Genomic DNA, 24442 nt, shown 5'->3' with positions numbered 1-24442 from the left:
GAGTTTCACCGAGTTTACATCCGGGTTTTTTTCCCTAGGCAATGGAAGGCGTAGTACCCCTGTTCCTTAGGCAAAGTGAAATAAATTCGCCGCACCGTCACAAAATATAGTTCGCTTTTCTAACACATTTTCATTTCACCTTGCGATAACCATAGACTCCAATTTGCTTACTTTATCTATAAAATAATTACTAATCAGTGAATTACAAGTACAGAGATTACAAATGTCACCTTTTTAAATAGTTTTCCTACCCCCTTCTTCTCCCTCCTCTTGAGCGCATTGATAACGGCTGTGCTCAGGCTGTGGTGAATGAGATTGAAGAAGAGTTCTTGTTTTGTATCTCAGTTTCTCTCTTTTTTGACAAATTGAATTTAAACAAATGAGAAAATAATACGGAGATCTCTGACTCTTATGAATGAAGGCTATTTTAATATTTACATTATAAAATTGTATCGGGGATTCGGCTGAGAGGTATTGGGTTGTTTGTAAATATTTATTTAATTAATTTCTGAGGAGAGGAGGACTGCTGCTGCTCAAGTGAGTAGAGGAGGGTAAGTGCACATTGGGATCTTTTGATTATTATTATAGCTAACTTTCATTTTCATTGTTGCGAAACTTTGATTGTTTCCCCATGTGTTTAGCTCTTATGCCCATAATTAATCGTGTGTTATTATAGGTAAAGCGACTTGAGGGGTACATTTTCATAGCTATTTTTTATTATAGGAGTTGGGTGATATTCTCTAGCTAGCGAAGTGCACTGCTATTGGAGGACAGCGGACGTAGAAAGGGGCCGCTTCTAACTTGTAACCACCAGCGCGTGCCTTTCTTAGTGATAAATGTCAAATTCCATCTTTGCAGAAATTCCAATCTAGATATGTTATAGCTCCTATCGATGTGTCATTATAGAATTATTGATCTTTACCGCAAGTTACAGTTAGCCGTGAGTTTTCAATGTGGCTTATGTAGCCACTGTAGCAAGCTACTATATTGAGTCAAACAGCTAGCTATCGCTAGTTTAGCTAGCTTTCCCCGACTGACTCCTGTGAAAGCTCGCCCCCTGTGCTGCTAGCCGGTTTGCTATTTCTCAGCTAAGCGGCTAGCGTAACGTTATCGCATTAGGTACATTAGTTATCATTGAAGAGGGATGTCTGAGTGCGAGTTATTTGACTGTAAAAGTTAATCAAGTCCTCATCACACAACATGTTTTCTCAATTTGCATTAACTATCTATTCTAGATAAACAAGCTTGGCTCTAGCAGGATAAGACGAGTTTAGACGTGTGCGAGGCGAGCGGCTGCATAGCGCAAGATGGCCATTATTTAGGACTCTAGCCTGGTAATGAACGTTATAAAACATTTGTTTGACTATTGTTACGAATTGACCTAGAAATAAACTGTATACATTTTTTTAACACGACACAAAAAGCATTTGTGCATTTCAATTGGAAACCCACCATTTTATATGTCTTTATTTCCCCATACAGGCCCATAAGTGATGGTGTTTGAAGTTTACCTGCCTAACTTATTCAGATTCAGTGCCTGTGCGCGTTTATAATGTATCCTAATGACTACGTATCAAACACAAATGTACTGTATGTTACTTTTCTGGATGCATTATCATCAGCTCCTTTTTCCCATTTTGAATCTAAAATGATCACAAGTGTCTCAAGTATTGCATATTTTCATAGTCAAGGCAGTTGGACATTCCCATAATAATATATATTTTTCAGACAGAGCAATACATCATGTAGTAGAATGTAATTTACTGGGAGGGGGATTTCAGGCTTCAGGGGTATGAAAACCATCCATTGTCTATGGATGCTTATTGATGGATGTTTATTATTTGTTTGCGATTTGTTTGATGACATACCTACCAACAATATTCAATGTTTATTTCTTGAAGTTATATACATGACAAATCTGCATTTGATACCCGGCTTAGCCTATGTCTTAAGATGGACAGAGTATGACAGCCTTTTGGGGTTCTGTCTCCTATGCTGTTTTGTTGTCACCTAGGCCTACTAGTTTTGAGAATAGTGATGGCCCTTATCAGAGCACTATGATGAAGATGGATGAAGGGCAAGCTGATCCAAATCCTTTTTCATGGCTGTGAAAACAAAAGTGGATTTTTGCTTTGTGTGTGGGTGTAGGCCTATGTGTGTGTCTTCATATATTTGCAGGCATATTTAAGCTTGATCTTCGGTATTGGCTTTAAGAATAAGCTCAAGTCAGAAAACAATACCAAGAAATTCTAAGCTTTTTCTTTAGTTAGGCCTAATGAAATGTTGAATGGGAGAAACCAGTGGTTGACTCTGTTGACATGATAGGAGTTGAGGGGGCTGTCAATTTGTGCGTGTTGCCTCAGCAGGTTAATTAGTACGAACTGCATGCAGTTACTCTGAAAGGCCCATACCTGCACAAATGGTTTCTAAATCAAGGCATATGTATTTATCAATGTTGGCCTAGATGATGTTTAGATTATCTCTGTATGAGATTTGATATGAGAAATCATGCCTCCAATTATAAACCAAGTAATTGGGTCTTAACCAATGTCACTCTTCTACTGCTGGTCTGTCTCTAAGCCTCAATACTGGTGAATGTCCACTAGAATTTTAATGAAGTGACTGAAGCTTTAAATTACACATTTACACTCTTACTTACTCAGCTCTTCTCTGACTTGTCAGTAGTGGAATAAAATCTGCATCTATAGGGGGAAAAAAGGTTGAAAAGTACTGTAGACTAACACTTACACTTTACATTGTTACCCTATACCTATGTGGTAGTGCTGTTATTACTATTATCATTTTCATCGTTCATGGAATTGAATGGTCTGTGTTTCTACACAAGTGGAATGTCCTTATTTGTAACACAAACAAACTGTTCAACTCCATTACAAGGCATTTGCAAACCGGTTACTAAAAGTCTACACTGTGTAACATCATGTTAATACAGTGTTGTTTCTAGAGTAAATACAGAGTTACTACACAGGTATAGAGGTAACTTAATGTAGAGTGAGATTGAAAAGGTAAGGCCTATAGGCTTATGTAATTTACAGTAGTATCTAATGAAGGGGGCTATATTGACTGATTTGTTTCAAATCAATCTTTCTTACTGGGAAACATGGTTACTGGGAGGTACAGGTGTTTTATATATCGGGGCAGGGTAAGGAAACAAACAATTGCCCAGGATTTATTGGGATTTACTGTTGCCAACTGAAGTCTGTTAGGGCAACAACAATAGAACTATGTTCGAATTCAAGTCTGTAAGCCAGATTCAGTTGTGAATTGGGCTGAAGGCTACTTTGCCCACCCATGGTTCACTCGACACACCTCACAATCCCATCCCTGTAGTGTTGTCACCTTACATGTGACCTTGGCTGTGTTGCTCAGATGGTTTTCCAACGTCGGAGAAGGTTAGCCATTCTGAAAGCCCCAATTGTGGTGGTTGTCGTGTAATGGACTGTGTTTTTTCTGTCTTGCAGGGAGTCGGAGAGAGTGGAGACCAGTCACACTGCCAGGTGGTGAGTCCTGCTACAGCTCCTGTTGTAATTGTTCTCTTGGCTTGCAGCCTTGGCCTGGAAATCAATCGGACTGGACTGGCTGTAACATCGCCTCGGGCAGACTCACTGGTTTCCCGGTCCTCGCTGTTTATTAATTGTTGTGCCATGAAACCAGCCAAATGGATGCTTTTGTTAACTTGGCTTTAGTCAGTCAGTGCTCTGCGAATAAAAATAAAAAAAGTTCTTTATTCACTCACTTCCATGCTGAGAGTGAATCCCAGTTGAAATGATTGACTTGTTGGACATTGCACACTGATCCATAAACGGTAAACGGTTGTGCTGGATTCAAAGTGCTGTCCTATGGCATATAGTAGTACCCAGAGATTTTGAATCATTGAACTTTACGCAGATGCATATCGTAATTATAGTCACTTTAGATCAAAAAAGCAGTAAAAACAAGTCATACCCTCTGTCATCTCCAACAAAGGCCTTTTCTCAATGTCACCGAGTTATTTCTTTTAGTTAAGTTTCAGTAACCTTGTTTTTTGTTGTATGCAGCGGCTCTTTAATGCTTCAGTTGGATGGTATTCAACCTGGAGACAGTGTGAAGGTAGAGTTTGACTTCATTTTCACGTTCAGCCACAATGTTATCATTCGCTTCCAAAAAGAAGTGAACATTTATTGTTAAAGGCAATTTTACCTTGCTTTGGGCCAGGACACGTACCTTTCATAACTCATGTAAAGCACTGTATACAATGAATAATTGTAATATTTTACAGTCCTACAATACTACTGATATTAACTATGGTTCAACTTACTTGATAACTACTGGTACTCGTAATTGCTTGAAATTATTGAACACAATATATAATGAAACTGTACCTTATTGGTAACAACGGGTAGTTTGTGGTAAATACTACAGTGAATCCCAGAATAATCTATAACAATTTAATAATCTTGTAATGCCATTGTTACCATGTTGTTCTTTGGTAACTACCAGGTAATTAGGGGACCGTAAAATAAAGCAGTGCCCAAGATTCTCCAAGATTCCAACATGTACAGAATGGTTCAGTGTCAGGTGGGGACAGGCAAATTTTGTAAACCCCACATATTGACACTAAGATTGTCGCTATTCTATGTCATGGACTGTGACAGAGCATATAAGTTTTGAACCCTTTGTGGTCTGCAAGCAGTCATCCATTTGGTGCATATTGGAGGCCTAAATAGAATAATTGTGTGAAGTTGTTGTTTGATGTGTTTACCCCTGTGTTAACAGGCTGAACGTTTCCCTGCACAGACTGGCAGACTGACTGGATCAATGATGGATTTACAAACATTACAGGAGGCCCTGAAAGTGGAAATACAAGTCCATCAGGTAGGGATAAAAATTCCCAAGAGGTTCTGTAAATGATGGAATGCTTGAGATTGTCAGGTCCTTCCCTACCTTTGTCACTTAAAGAGAGAAAATAGAGTAAGTGTCATGCATACGAGATTCACTGAAATGCAGATGAGTGTTGAGAAAATGAACATCACCTCAAGAAATTAATTACGTGTCAAAACATTCAACATCCACTTTGATTGCTTTGTTTAGAGGCGAGTAAGCATGAGTGTAGGATGTTTTCTCTCCTCGCTCATGTGCTTGATGTGGTCCTCACTCATCAGCCTCTTTTACCTCTGTGCACCAGAGGTCAGACCAACATCTTCTAGTGATCTCAGTCTCTAATGTCCCATAAACACACTCAGCACATTGGCATCTCCCAGAGGAGTGGTCAGCCAGCCACACACAGTAGACCTGGCATCAGCGCATTGATAGGCCAGCCTCGTAATGTCCCCAGACTGAGTCCCCTCACCTGGATAGAAAGCATAGTATATCACTATAACTGAGTGAGTTTTATTTATTTACATTTATTAGGAAATAGTATTTTCAAGTTCATGGAGAACTGTATGGCTGAAATGTATTATTTATGCTTTTTATTGTGTCCTCTGGAGGAGATTTTAATTGAAGTAATGATATTTAAATACCACTGAATTGAGGAAAAGTCAACGTTTGACAAATGACTTGGCTAATGCTACAGTTAGGAATGGGACAGGTGCATTGACTGTAGTTCAAGGTTTGGCCTGAAGGTGTCACTGTGTCCACAGGCTGCGGAGTCCTGTAGAATGGCAATGAACAGTTGTGAAAATGCTACCAACATTTCTCCTTTTCTCTTCCTTCTGCAGAAACTGGTCACCCAAATGAAACAGGATCCACAGGTAAAGAGACGATGTTAAATATTGTGTAAAAACTGCTTTAACCTCAGGGTTTCTCCTACTCATACACCGTTATTGTGGTCAGTAAAATAGATTTAGAAATGGTCGGATATCTCTCTTGACACAACAGCACCCCCAGTCTGAACTGTTTGATAGAAAAATGCATTTTGTTTTTAGTTCATTCTGATGTCGATTCTGATGTCAATGTCAAGTGATGATGATGTAATAGGGTGTAGAACAAAAGGCGTACTTTCACTATCCTGGTCTGAAAGGAAGGGAAATTAAGTGTGTTTGGTTGAAACCAACCAAAGTGTCTTTTCAAGTGAAGTTGGATGTGAAGTATTTGAAATGGGTATGAAAGTTCCCCATCAAGAGCTTGACTTGCTTTGCTCTCCTCTGCAGAATGCCGATCTGAAGAAGCAGCTCCACGAACTTCAAGCTAAGATCACAGCGCTCAGTGAGAAGCAGGTATTTCAGGATACATTGCTGACACAAGGGTATTCCAGGCTGCCCTACATACTGTATGAATTATGACACGCAAATACTATTTGATACACAGGACATTGAAACAATGTTAATGTGTAACTGAATAGTCGTTTTACAAAACATATTGTTATATGCACACTCCAGCTATGTAGATTTTTGGTACTCTTTTTCTTTATACATTTTTAAACCGCAATAAGTAATATGTCTTGAAATTCATCATGAAATGAACAGTAGTTGTTGATAGTGGGTTCAGAGTTGCTTATAACACACCCCTTCCACAGAGCTAGAGGGGAGTTCATGGGCATGCTAACACACACACACACACATACACACACTTGCTGTTTTTACCAGTCTAATGTCTTGTGATGGATGCTTTGAGGCAGAGATGAAACATTATTTTGACTATGCTTTCTCCTCCAACATGCTCTGTCTCTGTCAGCATAATTCTGCTTTCTCTGATACTCACCCAGTGTGACTTCACAGACTTATTCTCAGGCTGTACACTCCTTCCAGTTCAGGGAACTGACTAATCAATGTTGTTTGTGATTATTTTCTCCGAAATGTAGCAGCATGTCCGTTGTCTCTCGTTGAGATAGAGGGCCTGTGAATAAATGACGATGATAGGAAGGCCTACATTCTGTTTGAATTTCTAGGTTTTTATATGTAAGCTGTAACCCATGATGTAGTCTGTTATTTTTCCTAACTTACTTTTGCTTGATTGGTCAATGGCTGCTGAAGAACTATGAAATGGGGGGGAAACATTTCTTCTCTTTGCTGTACTTTTCAAAATGCCACTCTAATTGTGTACTGGCCAATTGTTTGGTATAACCATGTGGCTTGTTTGTACATTTTCTTCAATCAGTTTGGACAAACCAGAACAGACAGGTTTTGACATGTGCATGAGTGTTTCGAAAGGATTGGTTTTTGTTGAGCTCATGACATGGGTGTTCCTGTTGGTTCAGTTAAGAGATAATCCTCCACCCCCCCTTCTGCATGTCTACATGGTGAAATTGATAGTTTTCTAACACCTTGGGTGAGTTGTAGATTCTGTGGGAGTTGCCTGAATTGTTGATATTTCTGAAACAAATTCATAATCCTTTAAGGGATAAGCTGTGTCTTTTCCAGGCATATGTTTCCCTGCTCTTGACTTCAACCTCCAAGGATTTGCTGAAGTGGTTGTCTGTGTTATTGACCTCAACTCACATTTGTATCCTAGATGCTCTGCTCTCTTCCCCTCCTCTGGCTCACTGAGGAAAAGAGTTTACAGACTGTACTGCACTGGACTGGACTGTGTTACTAAGCAACAGATACAGATTCTGCTCAAGAAAGTGAAGTGGTGTGTGTGCGCGCGCACGTATGCGCACGCCTCCTGGTCTGGCTGACATTATTGTGTTGTTACAACAGTGCTTGGGTGTATTATGGATTACAGGTGTGTCAAACTGCTATTCATTTCTTCTCTCAGATAGCGACACACACCCTTCTGACACGCTGGGCACTGAGTCCAGTCCATTTCAGGTTTAATCTCAGTTTGGCAAACAAATGCAGACCTGCTCTACCTGTAACTGATAGCTTTCAGAGTCTTCTAGTTAGGACACTTGACTAGCGTAGCCTAAGTCAGCAGGTCCAAATACACTGTGAGACACTCCTATTCCCAGTAGAATGAGATGAACAGAGGTTGTGTGAAGGCGAAGGCTGTACCATGTGGTGCGTTTATCCCTGCTTCCCAGGCCAGATAGGAGCTTCGCTCTGCCTCCAGATGAGCCTGTCCTGCTTCCTCAGCTGGGGAGGTCTAACAAAGGAAGAAGGAGCAGGCAGCTTGAGTGGTAGCTCTCAAGTGTCCACTGGAGCCTGTTTCAATCACATCTTTGAGTGTTGCACCTTTGATGGACCCAAGTATTTATATCCCACCACCTCCCACCTACCTCCTCCGGAAGAGAAGCTAAGGTCCTCTTTTCCAAGATCCTCCTAGAAGAGCCTGTTTGCAGATTAAGAGGTAATAGGGCCAACTATGGATGGATGTTCGACTTTGTCTATAGCCTATTTGATTAAGAGTATTCAGAGCTGCCCCTTGCCAGGTCCCATAAAAAGGACAAACACACAGTAAATTGTCTCTTTTTTTCTCTGCTGCTGTTTAAATAACTCTTGATTAACATGGAAATTGGCTTCTTGGCAAAGAGCAGCCAGCCCGATTTCCCTTCCCTACGGGGATGGAAGGAGGGATTTGCTGAATCTCCTGTTTGTAGGAGCTCTGAAACCCCACATTAAGAGAATCACACTTTTCTTTTCCCTCTTCGAGTGAAACGGCTACAAAATGAAAGGCTTTATCCACACTGCAGATAATATGATGAGCAAAGCAAAGAGAAGCAGCTGGAAATACACGTTTCCCCCCCCCCCCAGGGTGGTAGACGGTGCAGTTGCTCCAGGCCAGAAGAACACACTTGGTTTCACACAAGTAAATGCATCTTCAATGGACAATGCTGTTACCATTGGTAAATACTTACAGGGAGAATGCGTGTAGGCATAGTATGTATTTAATACTTTCCTGATCCTCTGCTCCCCCTCCACTCGTTCTCCTTCAGAGTAATTCCCTGTGTCAGGACGACGTTCCGTGTCAGTGTAGTGGTGGAATTATCCAGTGAAATGATTTGGCAGTGCTGTGAATGCTAATTTGCTCTTTTTGCTCTCATGAGAACTGTGGCTGTTGTCAAGGCGAAAGGTCAGAGGGCCCTTCAAATGTAAGCCGCTGAAGTCAAGTTTAATCTCCACGCAGAGAAAATGCCTTATCTTATTGTTCTCAACATGAATGGAGCCTTGTCGTACAGTTGGGCAGTGTTTAAAAGGTTCATACTGCCGCATACTACATCGCAACGGTGGTCTACCTCAATGCCGCTGCCTCAGAAGACACGAGTTGTTTGAAAATGTGTGAAGTGCTGCCGAAGGCTACCACAAGGTGGTGACGAGCTGTGAAGGATGTACTGACGGTGCTGACATTATCGGTGTTCCCTCCAAATAATCACTCAAATAAAAATGAGAGAAAATGGTTGGTGAGGGTTTACCTCATCAGCTTGCCTTAACAGATAGGCAAAATCTAATTTATTATAGCAGCTCATGAATTACAGAGATCAGTGGAAATGGTTTAAATATCAGGTTATCTTAATGAGGACCAAGCAATGGGACCAACTCGTGTTTTTCAAATATCCTTATCCATTTTGCAGTCATTTTATCAGTTATTGATGGCAAGTTTATCTGACCAGGGCACAAAAAGAAGCGCCAATAACGCTTCGTTAACAAGTGAAACAAGCAGAAAATAATGTGAAGCAATAATGACAAGGAATAGATGTGTAAATACATACCAGATACAAGTTATTTGTTGGTAATATTGGACATTACTGTACCCTCAGGCTATGCATCTTCATGCCATGGCATTAATGTTTGTTTATCCACGATTATTCTCCTCCTGATCCTTTTGCTCCAACAACAAATTATGTTTGGGTCGGCTCAAATTTCTGAGAACAAATACGGCCCAGGTCGGTTTCAGGTATTGTGTGTGTGTTACAGTAGGCCTATGTTTATGACAAACAGAATTTTGGTGTGGGGTATGGCCGAAGTTGGGAGTATCCAGAGTATCCATTTCTAATTTCTTCGACCAGACAATAATTTGTCCTTTTTCAAATTGAAACTCATCGGCTACTCCCCCCTCTCTCCCCCTTTCCTCTCCTCTCCCCTTGTCTCCCCCTCTCTACCTCCCTCCCCCAGAAAAAGGTGGTGGAGCAGCTGAGAAAGGACCTGCTGGTGAAGCAGGAGCCGGAGCCCAAGCAGCTGCTGCTGCAGCCGGCAGACAAGCACCACATCCTCCAGATCCCCTCCGCCCAGGCCCTGCAGGCACTGCCCACACACACCCAGGGACTTCAGCAGGTATGGCCCCAGCACAGTCAGAACCCCAATTTGCTTCTGCTAAAGAGCAGTTCAGTTAGTGCAGAGGCGGAGGGCAGGTCTCTGGCAATGAGTGGGTGGGGATAATTGAATATGAGATGAAGATATCTGTTGTCCTTGCCAATCAGGATTTCACCATTGTCTCACGTCAGATAGCTCAACTCTGCACTGATCGAGGTAATACAATTACCGTAGTTAAAGTTGTAGGCAACGAAAGTGTCTATGATAACATAATCTAACCACACAGCAAGCCGAGAGGGGCACTAAATTCAACCTGAGAGTCTCCAAGCACTGTAGAGTGGTTTAATGAACCTGTCGCGACTTTTCTCATACAGTATTGTATCATTTGCATCATCTATATCCTCCATTATCGCTTGTGACCCTCAGTCATAACCATTATCAACTGCCACTTTGGTTTAGTCTTACTTCAGTTGCCTTCATGCACTTCACTATTTAATTTACCTTTTTGCGTCCTCTCTGTAAACGGTGTCATGACTGTATGGTTATTTGAATTGTAAGCCTACTTAGGGTCCCTGGCAATAGTAGACAATACTTAATGTAAAAGAAATACATAGGAAAGTGCATTAACCTGTAGAGACTGCAATGCGCAGTTCCAATGAACTGGGGCTATCATGCGTGGGGAGGTAACCTAGCAGGCCAATTGTATGCTTGTTTATATGATCTCCCCTTCCAATATTACCATGGATTGAAGAAGTGGAATTTGACAACTTTCTGGATGATTCTAACAACCATCTTTTTAGTTTGTGCGTAAAGGCTCTCCAAACGTATTTTATATGAAGGAGGTATGCATATTGTCCTGTATTCTGTATTCTGTACAATATACAATGTATAGTAAACAGGCACGGTTGCATGATTTCATTAATGATATGAAATGAAATCAATGAATGGCACGGAGGCGATCGATGTATGCAACATTGGTCATTCGATGTTTTAGGGAATGTAGTGTACAGAATTTCATAATGTGAGAATATACACTAGGCCTACTTCCATATATTTTGTAGAGGATGTACTGGTGGTATGAGGGATTATCCCTGATCAAATAAATGTCTATTTTCGCCTATTAGTAATTATTGGATATAGAATGGATAATTGTCCCAGTCCCCATGCCAACTATCTGACCACTCCCATTTACTGCTCTGACTATATTGGTGCAAATTTGTGTTGGTCATGGCAGGTGCACTCTGAGTTGACACCAAATTACCAAAACGGTCTTTGCACATGGTTTTAGTGGTGCGCAGCGCTCTTTAGCGGAAACAAATTGGTGCCCTCAACCTCATACCTCAACAAAACTGTCTGCAAAAGCTGAGTGGAAATAACTTTGTGTAGCAGCCTACACTGACTTGAACTAAGCTTCAACAATTGCCCTCAATGCATATCTGTTGTATATGTGTCATTAGGCTATACTCACAACACCTCAAAAAAAGAATGATTACATTATCCTGATGTCCTTTCATTGCTAGTTGTTTTTTGTCTTCCACGCTACGGTTTAGACATTACGTTTATACAGGCTCTGCAGATGGACACAGCCATTGTGGAAACTCGCCATCACGCTCTGAGATTTATCTCCTGCTCTTAGCGAGATGGGAAGTGCTCGGCTGGCAGGTTTCCTGTGGCATTTGATATAATCAGAGCTGGGTACGTCCGCGCTGTGCTTCTCTGGCCGGCCTTGATGGCGGTGGGAAACGACTTGGCCAGCAGAGTCGCTGACTCAATGCCGTTCCTCTGACCTACTTGCTGCTGAAGGGGGAGGGGGTGGGGGTGGGGAGGTTAGTGATGGTGGCGATCAGTGGGGGTGGCAGTACCTCCCTGGGTTCTGTTGAAGCTGAGGCTCTTGTATAGGATGGATAGAGGAAGCTACCTTCTCCAGGGAGAGGTTACGTGACGTTTGCCCTGGCAGTGAATCGTTAGGCTCACTTAGACGTTCACAGTGGATATGTAGCAGTGTCTTCTGATCTTCTCTCTCGCTCTTTCTTTCACCGTGTTTATGTGTTTTTTCTATTTATCTCTCCACTTCCTTTCTATGTCAACTCTTTCTGTCTCCTTTATTTTCCTCTCTTTGACATTCTCTCTCTCTCTCTCTCTGACAGAAGACGCTGACAGTCACGCCGGTCATCACCACTAAGACTCTACCTCTAGTGCTGAAAGCTGCCACCACGCCCACCATACCTGCCTCTGTCCTACCCCAGCACCCCACAGTCGCCATGGTTGCTACCATCAGCAATGCCACCAAGCCCAGCGTGAACTCCGACTCCCAGAACACACCAATCAACCTGCAGATGGCCACCAAGTTGACCAATCAGGGCTCAGAGCCTGTGCGACTGGTGTCCAAGAATGCAGTTGTCGTAAGTGTAATTTACTACCTGTGGTTTTCTACCATCATTTTTCTCCTTTACTAGTTCAACCTTTCCAACGTTTTCTATTTTTTCTAAGAAGTCAGATTTTTACAACTTTATCGTCATTTGCAACGTTCTCAGTGCAATGCAGGTTACAATGATTTTGTGTTCCTCTGTGCGTATGTTCAGTATGGTAATGTACATGGTGAAAGTTGGAACCATGTTTTATAAGAATGTTATGCTGTAGCAGTGCTTTGGAGTGTGTGGTGGCCGTTGGCACTGAGTCATTCTATTCCTCAGTCATAAAACTATCTGTAGATTTTTAAGAGTTTCAGAATTCAATGTTCTCTGCAGCACCAGTAGAGAGATATTTGCTGTGGTTTTGTCTCAGGTGCAGGCCACCACCACCACCTCTGCTCAGCCTATCAAAGTTCCTCAGTTTGTCCCTCCTCCTAGACTGACGCCTCGACCCACTTTTCAACCACAGGTGCGTGCGTCCCAGTAAGACCTGCCCCTTAACCCTGATCCCTCACCAATCAATGTGTGAATTGATGGCCACATGAGACATTTAAACTCAGCCGTCACTAGAGGGCGACATTGTACATGAGGACACAGATGTGTACAAGCTCCGTCACAGCCACGCTACAAGGCACCAATATATTGTTTTGTGTTGTGTTGCTTTATTCATATCCTTTCCTCTTGTCGTCTTTTGCTCTCCAATTGATATTTGCTTTTTTCTGTCGGTGTGAAGACCTTTCCTCGCTGGTGTTGTGTTTCTGTCTTTCTCTTTATTGTGTATCCTCTGGTTTCCCACAGCTTATGAATGTGTTTATGTTTTGGCTGTCAGTGTGGAAACTTGGTTTTTTTACCCTCAGTGTGAAAATGTGATGTAATGTTGCCTAATTATGCCAAGTAACGCCACTGGGAGTTCAGGGTCCAGCACAGTTTAGCCCCTCATTTTCACATAATTTAGCAGATGTTCTCTCATCCAGTGCGACTACGAGTCCATACGACAAGTGGCTGAACAAAACCATAAGAAAGAGCTTCACTCGTTTCCTTTATGTGGTGGACGATGGTGGGCTGCTGTCATGGAAAAGCATGAGGAGGCTGTAAACTTAACTAGTGACCTTAACGGGTCGGAAATCTGCCACCCCTGGCCATCGTGGCAAAATTCAGTTAGGGTTAATTCCAAACAACAACATCCTCCCACCCAGCCAGCAGAGACAGAAAGTCGAAAATCAATGAGTCCACTCCTCTAGAACACCATTGGCAGTAACTGTTGTTTAAATGCAAATTGAGTGTCGGGTAGGACACTAGAAAGTGCTTTTTCCGTACCAAAACATTGTTCGTAATTCAAATATGGGGATATCATTCCCCAATCGCTACAGATTTAACATAGTCATTACAACCATTAGGAAGCTTTCAGAAAGCTGAATGTTATATACTGGACCTTGAATGGTGGTTTTCTGGTTTTCCTTTTAGAAATAATTTATTTATACTGCCCACATTTCACAGCATTTTCCAGGACAGCAGCCGTGTCCTGGCCATGTTCACTTCTGCTTACAACTTACAAAAGTGTTAATTTTTAAGTTGTAAGTTTTTATGTGATGTCTGCATCCTTCTTCAGTTGTATCTCAGAACACCACATTGGCATTATCTGTCACAGGGCAGTCTCTTCAATACATGTTTGCGAAGAGCCAAAGCTCCAATGTTACCAGAGCCACTGCTTTGACAGCTATGAACTCATCAACTAACTCTGTAATCCCTGAACCCCCCCCTTCTCACCCAGGTCCGGCCGAAGCCCATCACAACACCCAACAACAACGTGCCCATAGCCCCCGCCCCCCCTCCGCCCATGATGGCGGCTCCCCAGCTGCTACAGCGGTCGTTGATGTTGACCACCAAGCTAAGCGCCTCCTCCCTGCCCTCCACCGCTGGCCCCATCCACCAGGTCCGCATCATCAACGGCCAGCCCTGCGCGCCCAGTGCCCCCACCGCCAAGAGCCAGCCCACGGGGCCCGTGACGGGCATTGTCATCACGACCCCGGCCTCCGCATTGCGCCTCGCCACCCCCACCTCCACACAGACACTCCAGATCAGCGGCCTTGCCCCCGATACCAAGGTCAGGACAATGGTAGGTTTTGAAAACTCTGGAACCCAGTTAGAGCTTATATCTAGGGATCAGAGTCCAGAGGCCTTAGCAATGGGACGTGAAAGTAGCTGTCAGCTGCCTCATCCCCTCAAAAGGGATATTTTTTTTCTCCACACTTTCTGTGCTTGTCTCCTTGATTTTCCTAACGTTGAGTGCTTTGTTTTCCTCTCACTCTTTTGTCCAGACTGTTAAAGCTCAGGGGGGATCAGAAAAGAAGGTGTTAATCCCCTCCTCCGCCACCCCTCCTCTGTCTCCTGCACCCAGGCCCAAAAGAGAGGATAATCCTCAGGTATCCTGTGAATGGTCCCAACAGAGCTTATTCGATAGAATTTTATCAGTTACTCTATAGTGAATTCAGAAAGTAGAGTTATGCCAACTATATAGTATAAGCATATCAAGTGATGTATGTTGAAAATAACTGTTTATTGTTTCCTACCCAGAAACTTGCCTTCATGGTGTCCCTCGGGCTTGTTACCCATGACCATTTGGAAGGTAAGGCCTGCCGTTTCTACTTGAAGTGGATTCCAGTAATGGCTAACCTTGTTGCACTATTTAGAAGGTTATAATTGAGATGCCTGTATTGAAATAATGTTTTTTGGTTACAGAAATTCAGAGCAGGAGGCAAGAGCGCAAACGAAGAACAACTGCAAACCCAGTATACAGTGGAGCTGTGTTTGAGCCTGAGGTACAGACTCACCTGGTAGTCTTGAACTTTATGTTCAAAACATGAAGTGTGGATACTAAAGTTAGTCTTTAGATGCCATTTTCAGATGTAACCATACATTACTGTTCATGCACATGAATTAACATGTGGCTGTTTGAAGTATATCATAGCCAATGCTTGGACCACCATTTTGTAATGAAATTGTGACATGCACAATTGTTTTGGTCCTATATAGCATAAGGAAAGTAAATGGGTATCCTTTTGCATAGGCATGAGCAGAGGATTGACTTGCAGTCAAATCACAGCTAGACTCATTCACCCAATATCTCCATCCTATTCCAATTTCACAGAGGAAAAAGAGTGCAGTGACCTACCTAAACACTCCTCTCCACCAGGGAACCAGGAAGAGAGGTCAGTATGAACTCAACAAGCTGTCAACACCGGATACTTTAAACTCTTGCACATACACCTGTTCTAGTGTCCAGGGACATTGCACTGTTGCCATACATGTAAAGACTATTGAGTGGGCCTATATTATGCCTTTTTTGTGTACTACTCATTGGAAATGGTCCAAAATGCTGTGAAGGTCGGGGCACATTCTTTCTTGACTTTTCTACTGACCCCTCTTTGCTTGCTGGCTTAATCTTGTGGTGCAGGGACACTTATTCAAAGATATTATAATTCTGCCCTTGGCTTGAAGAGATTATTTCAGCTTCTTCTGCCTTGAAATGCTTTCACTTGTCAAAAAGGTTTTGTTAAATTATACACATTGTGAATGGATACAATAGTTCAACCTCAAAATGTTTTCATACCTCGAAATTGGTGGTGTGAAGTCCATCTGATGTAAAGATCCTGTTAAATACATTGAGAAATCTGCACACTCCAGTCTCAGAAAGATGGGCAAGTTTTGACTCTCAACCGTCCCTTAGAGCTTTATTGCAGCATGGAGACATGCTAGTAATGAGGGAGGGATTGGTCCTTCTTCTCTTTGTTGTCAGCTTTCTTTCACCCCCTCTGACTTCTCTTGCTGCTGCTTCTTCTCTTGAACCCCGCTTGCATGTAGCTCATGTCTCTTAGTGCACTAACTCCGCTCTCTGTGCTTCTCGTACTCCTCCTCCTCTCCACCTTCAACCTCACCCTTTACACGCTAGCCAACGAGGACCCCCTGTCGCAGGTATGTCAGACAGACGGTTTGTTTGTTTGTTTTTCCCCCCTCTCCATCTTTTTTTTTCTTTTTTTTTTCCGTCTGTCTCATTTCACCTAGGTCGCCCACCCAAATACAGCAGCCTTCCGGAGCTGGGCAGCCACACCCCGACCTCCCCCTCCAGCTGTCACACTGGCTCCCCGGCCCCTGAGCGACTCAACACAGGGGGCTTCCCCTTCCCTGTCCATCCCCACACTCTCCCCCTGCCCAGCCCCAGCTCTGGGGATGTAAGTAGTAGTTGGAGAGAGTACAACAGCAGCCTGTAACTTCTGGGGCTTTACCCCTACTTACTGAACCTGCCCCTCCTCTTCCCTAGCCTGTTACACCAATGGTACAGTACACAGGCTGTAACCCCATCATCACACACAAACGTCAAGGGAGTCGAATTGGCACAGTTAGAGTCTGCATACATATCCCACATCCAAAGACCTAGACAAGTTCACATGCTTGTTTGTTTATTTACTTCCCACTGTACGACCCATCATCCATCCTTTATTTACATTTTGGTGCAGTCTTACAAAGTGAACAGTGCCCCTCCCCCTGAACCCTCAGAGAAAAAAGTGATATGATGTCAAACTTTTTTTTTCAAAACAGTTTTTATTGTAAATAGGACCAGTTTGTTTTGATCCCTTTGAATTCCCCTTGAATTGCCAGGAGTAACACACTGCAGTATTATAGCAGTTGCACTATTGAAATTAAACACAGTCCATCCATGATGGCTTTACCCATTTAATTTGGAGGATTTCAAACTTGATATACTTCAACAGTGTACCATTAAAGTGTTACCACTGAAAGAACATAGAGGCCATAATACAATTGGATAATCCTCAAATCAACAAGCCTCCCCCTGCCCCTGCTCTCCATACCTGATTGGTCAGGCTTAGATGGCCATCGAAACTGATTGGTGCAATTCTTCCTGACAGGGAGACATCCATGAGGATTTCTGTACTGTGTGCAGACGCAGTGGCCAGTTGCTCATGTGTGACACATGTTCGCGTGTCTATCACCTGGACTGCCTGGATCCACCACTGAAAACCATTCCTAAAGGCATGTGGATCTGTCCCAAATGTCAAGACCAGGTAAACGCAGCACCCGTCCTACTGATCCTCAATCGGGGGGTGGGGGGTGGGGGCACAGCCCAGCAGTCCAGCCAGGTGCATTGGCCTAGACCTGAGAAGTCAGTTACTCCTTCTAAATAGAGAATTGGCCATTGGTATTTAAATGTACTATATGTTGCTATTGAGGTTATCCAGAAGATTAAGTTTGTTTTTCCCCTCCCTTCCTCTTAGACTTTGATCAATTAGCCCTTATCCCAAAATGCCAACATGAATATAGGACTGTTCTTTCCTTTGTAAGCTTCAACATGATTCAGTATTATTTTATGTGCTTCTCTTTCATTCATTTTGTAAGTGGAAGATGGCATCTTACACTCCCATCTGATTCATTTGTTTGTCCGTCCTGACATCACAATATGGTGACCACAGGGATGTTCTCTTCGACGTCTAGTTCATATTTTGACATCACTTTAACTAAAGTGTGCTTTTTTCTCCAGATATTGAAAAAAGAAGAAGCAATTCCATGGCCAGGAACCCTGGCTATTGTTCATTCCTACATTGCTTACAAAGAAGGTATGAATGATACACCAAAGATCTTTAGCCTGTAGAAGAATTGGAAGTTGTGGTTCTGCGGCTCTGTCACTGCGGTTCCGTCACTAGTACCTCCAACAACAAAATAGGCTTTGAAGTGTCACTGTATTTATGTGTGTTATTTCTGCTTCTTATTAGCGAAAGAGGAGGAGAAACAAAAGCTCATGAAGTGGAGTGCTGAGCTAAAACTGGAGCGGGAGCAACTGGAACAAAGGGTCAAACAGCTCAGCAACTCTATAACGGTAAGCTCCATAGAAACAGCAGAACACCTTCAGAAGAGAGTTGTCATCCCATTTAAATGAATAATACATTTTACTAGATCAAGTGCATTGATGTACTGCTAAAATAGGAAAGGTCATTGTCTAAATATAGAGCCTTATGGGACCCCACGAAATCTGATTAGAGATTGTATTGTCATCATAACAATCTGTTAACATGACAGTTAACCTTAATTCACACTACAGAGCAGAACCAAGATGAGCTGTCCTGTACTGGGCTGGCGTGGTTACGCACCCACCATAGTTGAAACGGTATTGGAAAGTACAATGTGAAAGGAAAATATCAGAACTAGCTCAGTATAGTTGGTGTCGGTCATGTGAATTAGGGTATAGTCATGTTATCTGTGCTGGTCCACACGTAGCTTATAATAAGTCCAGTGTTACTGAAATATCCAACCCTGCTCCTTCCCCACCAATTAGAAATGCATGGAGACAAAAAACACCATTCTGGCTCGACAGAAAGAAATGCAAGTTTCATTGGGGAAGGTCAAACACCTGGTTCGCCTCATTCAGGCTTTCAATCTAAGCCAAACCCTGGAGACCGAGAGTACAGCTGCCATCACAGAGGACATTACTCGGCTCAAGGATGAACTACTCCCTACTGAAAAAGCTGTGGAGAGGGTCAACTCTAAAGCTGTTGTAGAAGTCAATACTGAGTCGGTGGACGAGGTCAAGGCTGAGGTCACAGTGCAGGACGGCACCGATGTTGAAGCAGAGCCGAAAATATACGAGGTTGAAGCTGATGTTAACACAGAGATGGTTGCAGGAATCAGTACTGAGGCTGCAGTCGAGGTCAGTGCTGAGCCTGCTAAAGAGGTCAGCACTACGGCTGCAGTGGACGGCACTGTTGAACCCATGGCTGAGGTCAACACTGAGGAGGTGACAGAGGCAGAGACTGAAGCCACTGCAGTGGCCAATGCTGAGGACTCTACTGCGGCCACAACCAACGGCACCTCTGACAGTGTGTGCACTGACGTAAGCAAAGACGAGAGCTGTACTAGCGACACTAACAACAATGAGAACAACAACAACATTACCACCGCTTACAGCACAGAGGAGATAGTAGAAAAGGACCAGGAAGAGAACACAAACAATGACAGCAGCACCAACAACAGCAAAACCTCAGAACCTTCCCAGCATTCTTTGCCAGCTCTTCTTGACAGTTCGGACAATAAAGAGTAATGCATCTCCATCTCTTGAATTGAGGAAAAAAAAATACTTTTGCTTGCACCTTGGAAAGGTGCCTGAAGTTGCCAATCTATATAAATGTTAATTGTTTGCAATGTGTTGTCAGACTGTGTCAATGGTAGATCTACAGCCCAAGTCAGATTGCTCTTGGATGTTGTAGGCTATAATACCCCAAACATGGGTGAAAGGGTGGCTTATGTAACAGTGTCATGCCAATTAGGGATAGAAAAGAGTAGTAATAATGGTAAAAGGGAGATATTGATAATATCACACCAGTGTGTGCCTGCAACAGTTGCCCTCAAAACTCTCATGTGGGCTTCTTAGGTTGTCTTCTGTTCCTGGGGAGGCAGGTTAGAGATGTCCAAAGACCACGTGCTGAACCCACAACATGTTTCTCCTGCATTCACCAAGAGGAACATAAAACCAAAATATTGGCAGAACAGCTGAGGACAGGGCTTCTAGAATTCTAAAGCATCAGTATTTGTGGGAAACATCAGAGCGCCATAGAAAATCAAACAAGAAAACAAGAGAGCCTTCAATTATCCTATACCCTCCTCCCTATTCTCACCTTCACATACAGTAAATATGACCAATAACTATGGACCCATTTACACACCACCTCAGGCAAAAAAAGTTGAGTAATGTCGACATGCTTGGAAGCATGTCAAACAGGTAGTTGGCTTATTGAAGAAGACCCAGGTACTGAGGAAGTCATCTCAAGAAAGAGTGGAATTACACCACACACAGTAGCTTAAAATGTTAAAAATGGTCCAGTGTAGTGATTGAGTTTCATTTGTGAGTCAACTGTGAGCACTAAATGTGAAATTGCAATATTGCAATGTCAAAACACACAAAAATATCTATATCTGATGTGTGTTTCTTTTTTATAGGAAAAGATATTCAGGTCTTCCTTGTCTTCAAAAATAAGTGCATTTCTGTTTCATAAAACAGTTGTTTGTTATTAAATGTGTTAAACTGGCATAGTTTATGCAAGTAATTCTCTTTTTAAGAGGTGACCTTTGCATATGAAATGTACATTTTAGTTTAATTCTGAACTGCCAAAATGCTATTGTATCCAAATATAGCAGGGACATGTCCACTTACTGTATGGAAAGATCAAGGAAATTATGTAATATGTAATACCATTTTGGAAATTGGAAATCCTCAGTTGATAAGTGCTTATTATTTAACAATAACATCAAAATGTTTATCGTTTCTGGAAGCTTGAAGGGTTTGTTGTATTATCAGCCCATTCTGGTGGTAAGAAGAAATACCACAAATCCTGAGATTAAAGCACAAGCTTGCTGCATAACAAATAATAAGTGCTGAAGAGCTTTTTTGTATGTTAAATATGGAACAAAACAGAGTATGCATCACTTTATTGTTATGTAATCTATCCCCAACTTGCCAATATTTTTGTATGACCCAACTTGTCTTTGCTATTGAGGCTAAGGTCTTGTGAAAGCTGTACTTGAGGAGAAACGCTCAAGCCACTCTTTTTCCTACCCTTGGAACATGCTGGATGACAGGACTGTCTAACCCTAACCTAACCTAAAACACTCAATAGATTTATGCTTCCTCTGGTATTTATTTTTTAACGCTTCATCAACATATCTGGAAAATGTTTTATTGATTTGATCTTTTGGTTATTGGTAAGTTTGTGGAGTTAGCAGCCAGTTGATGATGAATGAACAAGATTATTTATACATTTTCTGGGTTTAAACCATTCACAACACCTGTGATAGATCCAATTAGAGTGCCACAGGTCTTCTCAATTTAAATTGAAGTGTGTTTTTCATGTTTTCTGTATTTTTATGTTTTACTGTTGCATTAGTGTGTGCACAGCTGGCTACATATACATATCATGTTTACTTAAATCCATGACCAATCGACATATCTTGAGAATGTTTGCTATTTTGATGGCATTAGAAGTACTGTACAAATATATTCAGTGATGGCCACCTGGGCAGATAACAGGGACTTCAAACTTTTCATAACTTTTCCATTTTTTATTCTTGCCAATGTCAAAAAAAATAATCTTTTCAATACTATTTTATGTCCAAGTGATTAAAAGCTGAATTTAGTAGTTAGGGTTAATCCATCTAAATGTGTAATGGAAATGGACAGTTTGACCAAGAGATGCAAACATCAACTGGCTGCTGTTATGTCTTGTACATTCTCATGGATATTATCTGATCTTTTCTTTTTGCTTTTTTAAGTCTCACACAGTACTTGTAAAGACATCTTCATCAAGGAGAAACAGCATTGATTCCAGGGTGTCCCAACTGTTTTTTTTTTTTTTTTTTTTAACTGTCCCTTGAATAGAACAAAGTGTTCATGTGTCTATTTCACCTTGATGTTTATTTGCAACGCCTGAACTTTTGTTACAGAGCAAATGGACCTTTCCCTTGTAGGTACCTAGAGTGCCTTTCTTCCAACAGCATATTTTGTCTCTTGACTTGCACTGTGACTTGTATTACCTTACTAACCCTACACAAACACACTGGTCTATCCTGCCCTATCTCCACAGTGGTTATACTGCACTGTATGTCCACCTTCATAACTCAACAGTTTTTAGCAAATACATGTATCTGAATCTATAGAGCACAATTGGGCTTCAAATGTCGATGTACATTTCACTTTTGTTTAATTTGACTGGATTTAAAAAAAAAAAAAAAAAAAAAAATCATAAATAGTCTGTCTGTAGCAGCTGCCTTAAATGTATTTGTTAGTTAATTTGTCTATATTGGGGATCACTTGTAAAACATGGATCATAGATATTCACCACATAGTAGTTTGTTCAAGTGTCATTGGAATTGGAATGATATTTGTGAAGGATTATTCACAAGATCTTGAAAAGTAAATTGATCAGGTGTGAACTGCTAGATTTGATGTTTTTTGCGATGCACTTTTGGTTGAATTCCCACCCAGTATTATTTTATACAGTCCTCCCTCAAAAGATGTGATGTGTATATAATATGAAATAGAAATCGGGATTATATCTTCTAACCCTGAATTTACATCCCTATTCTTGATATTCTAGAGGCATTTTATGGTAGTCTAGTCAGCATTTATACTCAGTTAAGTGGTCATTTCTTGTCCTTTGAATTTGTCATCTTCTGTTCCCTCCTTGCACACCTTTTTTTGTTCTAATTCTTTTTCATTCTTGTCTCTGCCTGGGAGTAGGAACAAGTTTGATAAATCAGGTCATTTAATTGAGCTTTGGCCTGTGTGCATTTGGAATGAGCAAACAAAACTGCACCCTGGTTGGATAGACTTCTGAAACCTCCTTAGCACCATCTGTCCAATCAGACCAACAGAAAGCATGCCTTCTTATGCAAGTTTTTATACAATATTTATCAAACATTTTTCAATATGCATTTACTTTAGATTTATTTTCTAAAAGTTTTAATGTGAAATTTAAGTCACCTTTTTTTACATTCTGGCAACATGATGCCAAAACTATTGTTTCATTAAATAGACATCTCAATAGAAGAAATTTAAGATTTTTGTACAAACACCATCTTTGGAACAGTGTGCTACATATTGGAATTATCTGGCAGAGGGGTTTTAATGCCATGAACTGTGAAGTGTGTAAAAAAAAAAAGAAAAGAAAAGAAAAAAAAAAGAGTCATTGAGAAAGGTATAATGAAAGTAGTGTCCTTTGGCTTATTCTTCTCAAGGACCATCATTTTCATTCAATTTTGCCTTCGCTAATGCACCATGCTGAATGTTATTGTTACTTTGGGACATGAGATGGGGTTGTGGAAAGTGGTCTAAAATGGTCTTGTGTCTACAATTGTTGAGTGCATTGTCCTGTTTTTAAAAGAATAATACATTCAATTTAAGTACTCAAGCTCTAAAACCAATACCCAAAGAACATTGCAAATGTGCATTTCTATTTGGAAGCCTTTATGCATTTGATACATATCAGTTGAATATTTTTTGAGGCTACATTCATTTCTGCTTCAGCATAGTGTGTAAATTTGTAGATGTGATGGAAAGTGTTGGCAGCTGAGACACTCTCAGATTGTATGTTATTGGGCTAGAGGGTTGAAAAATGAAAGTATAGTTCCCTTATGCATAAATATGGCATTTTCAGTTCATTCCAGAGTGAATCCTCACAGAAAGATCCTGTAGAGTAGCTCACTTACATTCTCACCAGTGCATTATATTCTGTCAATGGCTATTCAATATAGTCTGGGTTTTTAGTTCTTCTGATATACCAAGTCATGATTGTGGCCTTCTAGTATTGTTGATACATTTCATCATCCATAATACTCATAATTCATATGTTGTGACTTCCCTGTTGTTGTACATCTAGAGCTTCTTACCTCATCCACTGTAAATTCAATTGGAGGAGTTTCTTCTTAAGAGTGCAAAAAAAAGAATTAAAAAAAATCTTCCATTCCGTGAAAACATTGTAGCGATATGAATAAAGAAAAGGTTCACCTGGTGTGCTGAATTATGTGTAAATTGTTAATTACACAATCTGAATATTTGTACAATTGTTTGTATTTTTCATAATAATTTTAAAAGGAGTGCGTTTATTTTTTTGACTTCTCTTCTGTTACAGATCTCTCTTTTGTTTGTTCACCTGACATTGTGAGTGGTCCGGTGGGTTTCTTACCTCTCTCCTGTATTGAGCCTCTTCTGTGATGAATTACTTGTATGCAGTGTTTAGAAAATACTGTAGGGAACATGGGAAGAAGTTGATATTAGGAGCATTTGATCAATTTGTATTTATTTATTTTATCATTTTGTTAATAAATTGTTAAAAGCAATCTGGC

General features: G+C 41.3%; 1 protein-coding gene across 2 annotated transcripts; it reads left to right on the top strand.

Moving 5' to 3' along the window:
• Nucleotides 1-325: 325 nt before the first annotated feature.
• Nucleotides 326-24430, top strand: phf21ab (PHD finger protein 21Ab). Of its 2 annotated transcripts, none has more exons than XM_083667018.1 (19): nt 326-551; nt 3480-3518; nt 4056-4107; nt 4774-4872; nt 5718-5750; nt 6150-6215; nt 9990-10148; nt 12275-12529; nt 12912-13007; nt 14310-14654; nt 14857-14961; nt 15113-15164; nt 15278-15357; nt 15687-15747; nt 16601-16767; nt 17464-17619; nt 18093-18168; nt 18325-18428; nt 18885-24430. In XM_083667018.1, the coding sequence occupies exons 3-19, from the start codon at nt 4066-4068 to the stop codon at nt 19644-19646; spliced, it is 2658 nt and encodes an 885-aa protein (XP_083523144.1). In that variant the 5' UTR covers nt 326-551; nt 3480-3518; nt 4056-4065; the 3' UTR covers nt 19647-24430. The 2 variants fall into 2 exon arrangements, with proteins under 2 accessions (XP_083523144.1, XP_083523145.1); XM_083667019.1 differs by lacking the exon at nt 326-551 and adding an exon at nt 4498-4575 and having other exon boundaries at nt 3504-3518.
• The last annotated feature ends 12 nt before the right edge of the window (nt 24431-24442 follow it).

The sequence above is a fragment of the Argentina silus genome (assembly GCF_951799395.1).
Source record: "Argentina silus genome assembly, chromosome: 3".
Taxonomy (NCBI): domain Eukaryota; kingdom Metazoa; phylum Chordata; class Actinopteri; order Argentiniformes; family Argentinidae; genus Argentina; species Argentina silus.
Note: the sequence above shows the minus strand (reverse complement) of the source record. Positions and strands in the feature narration are given on the sequence as shown.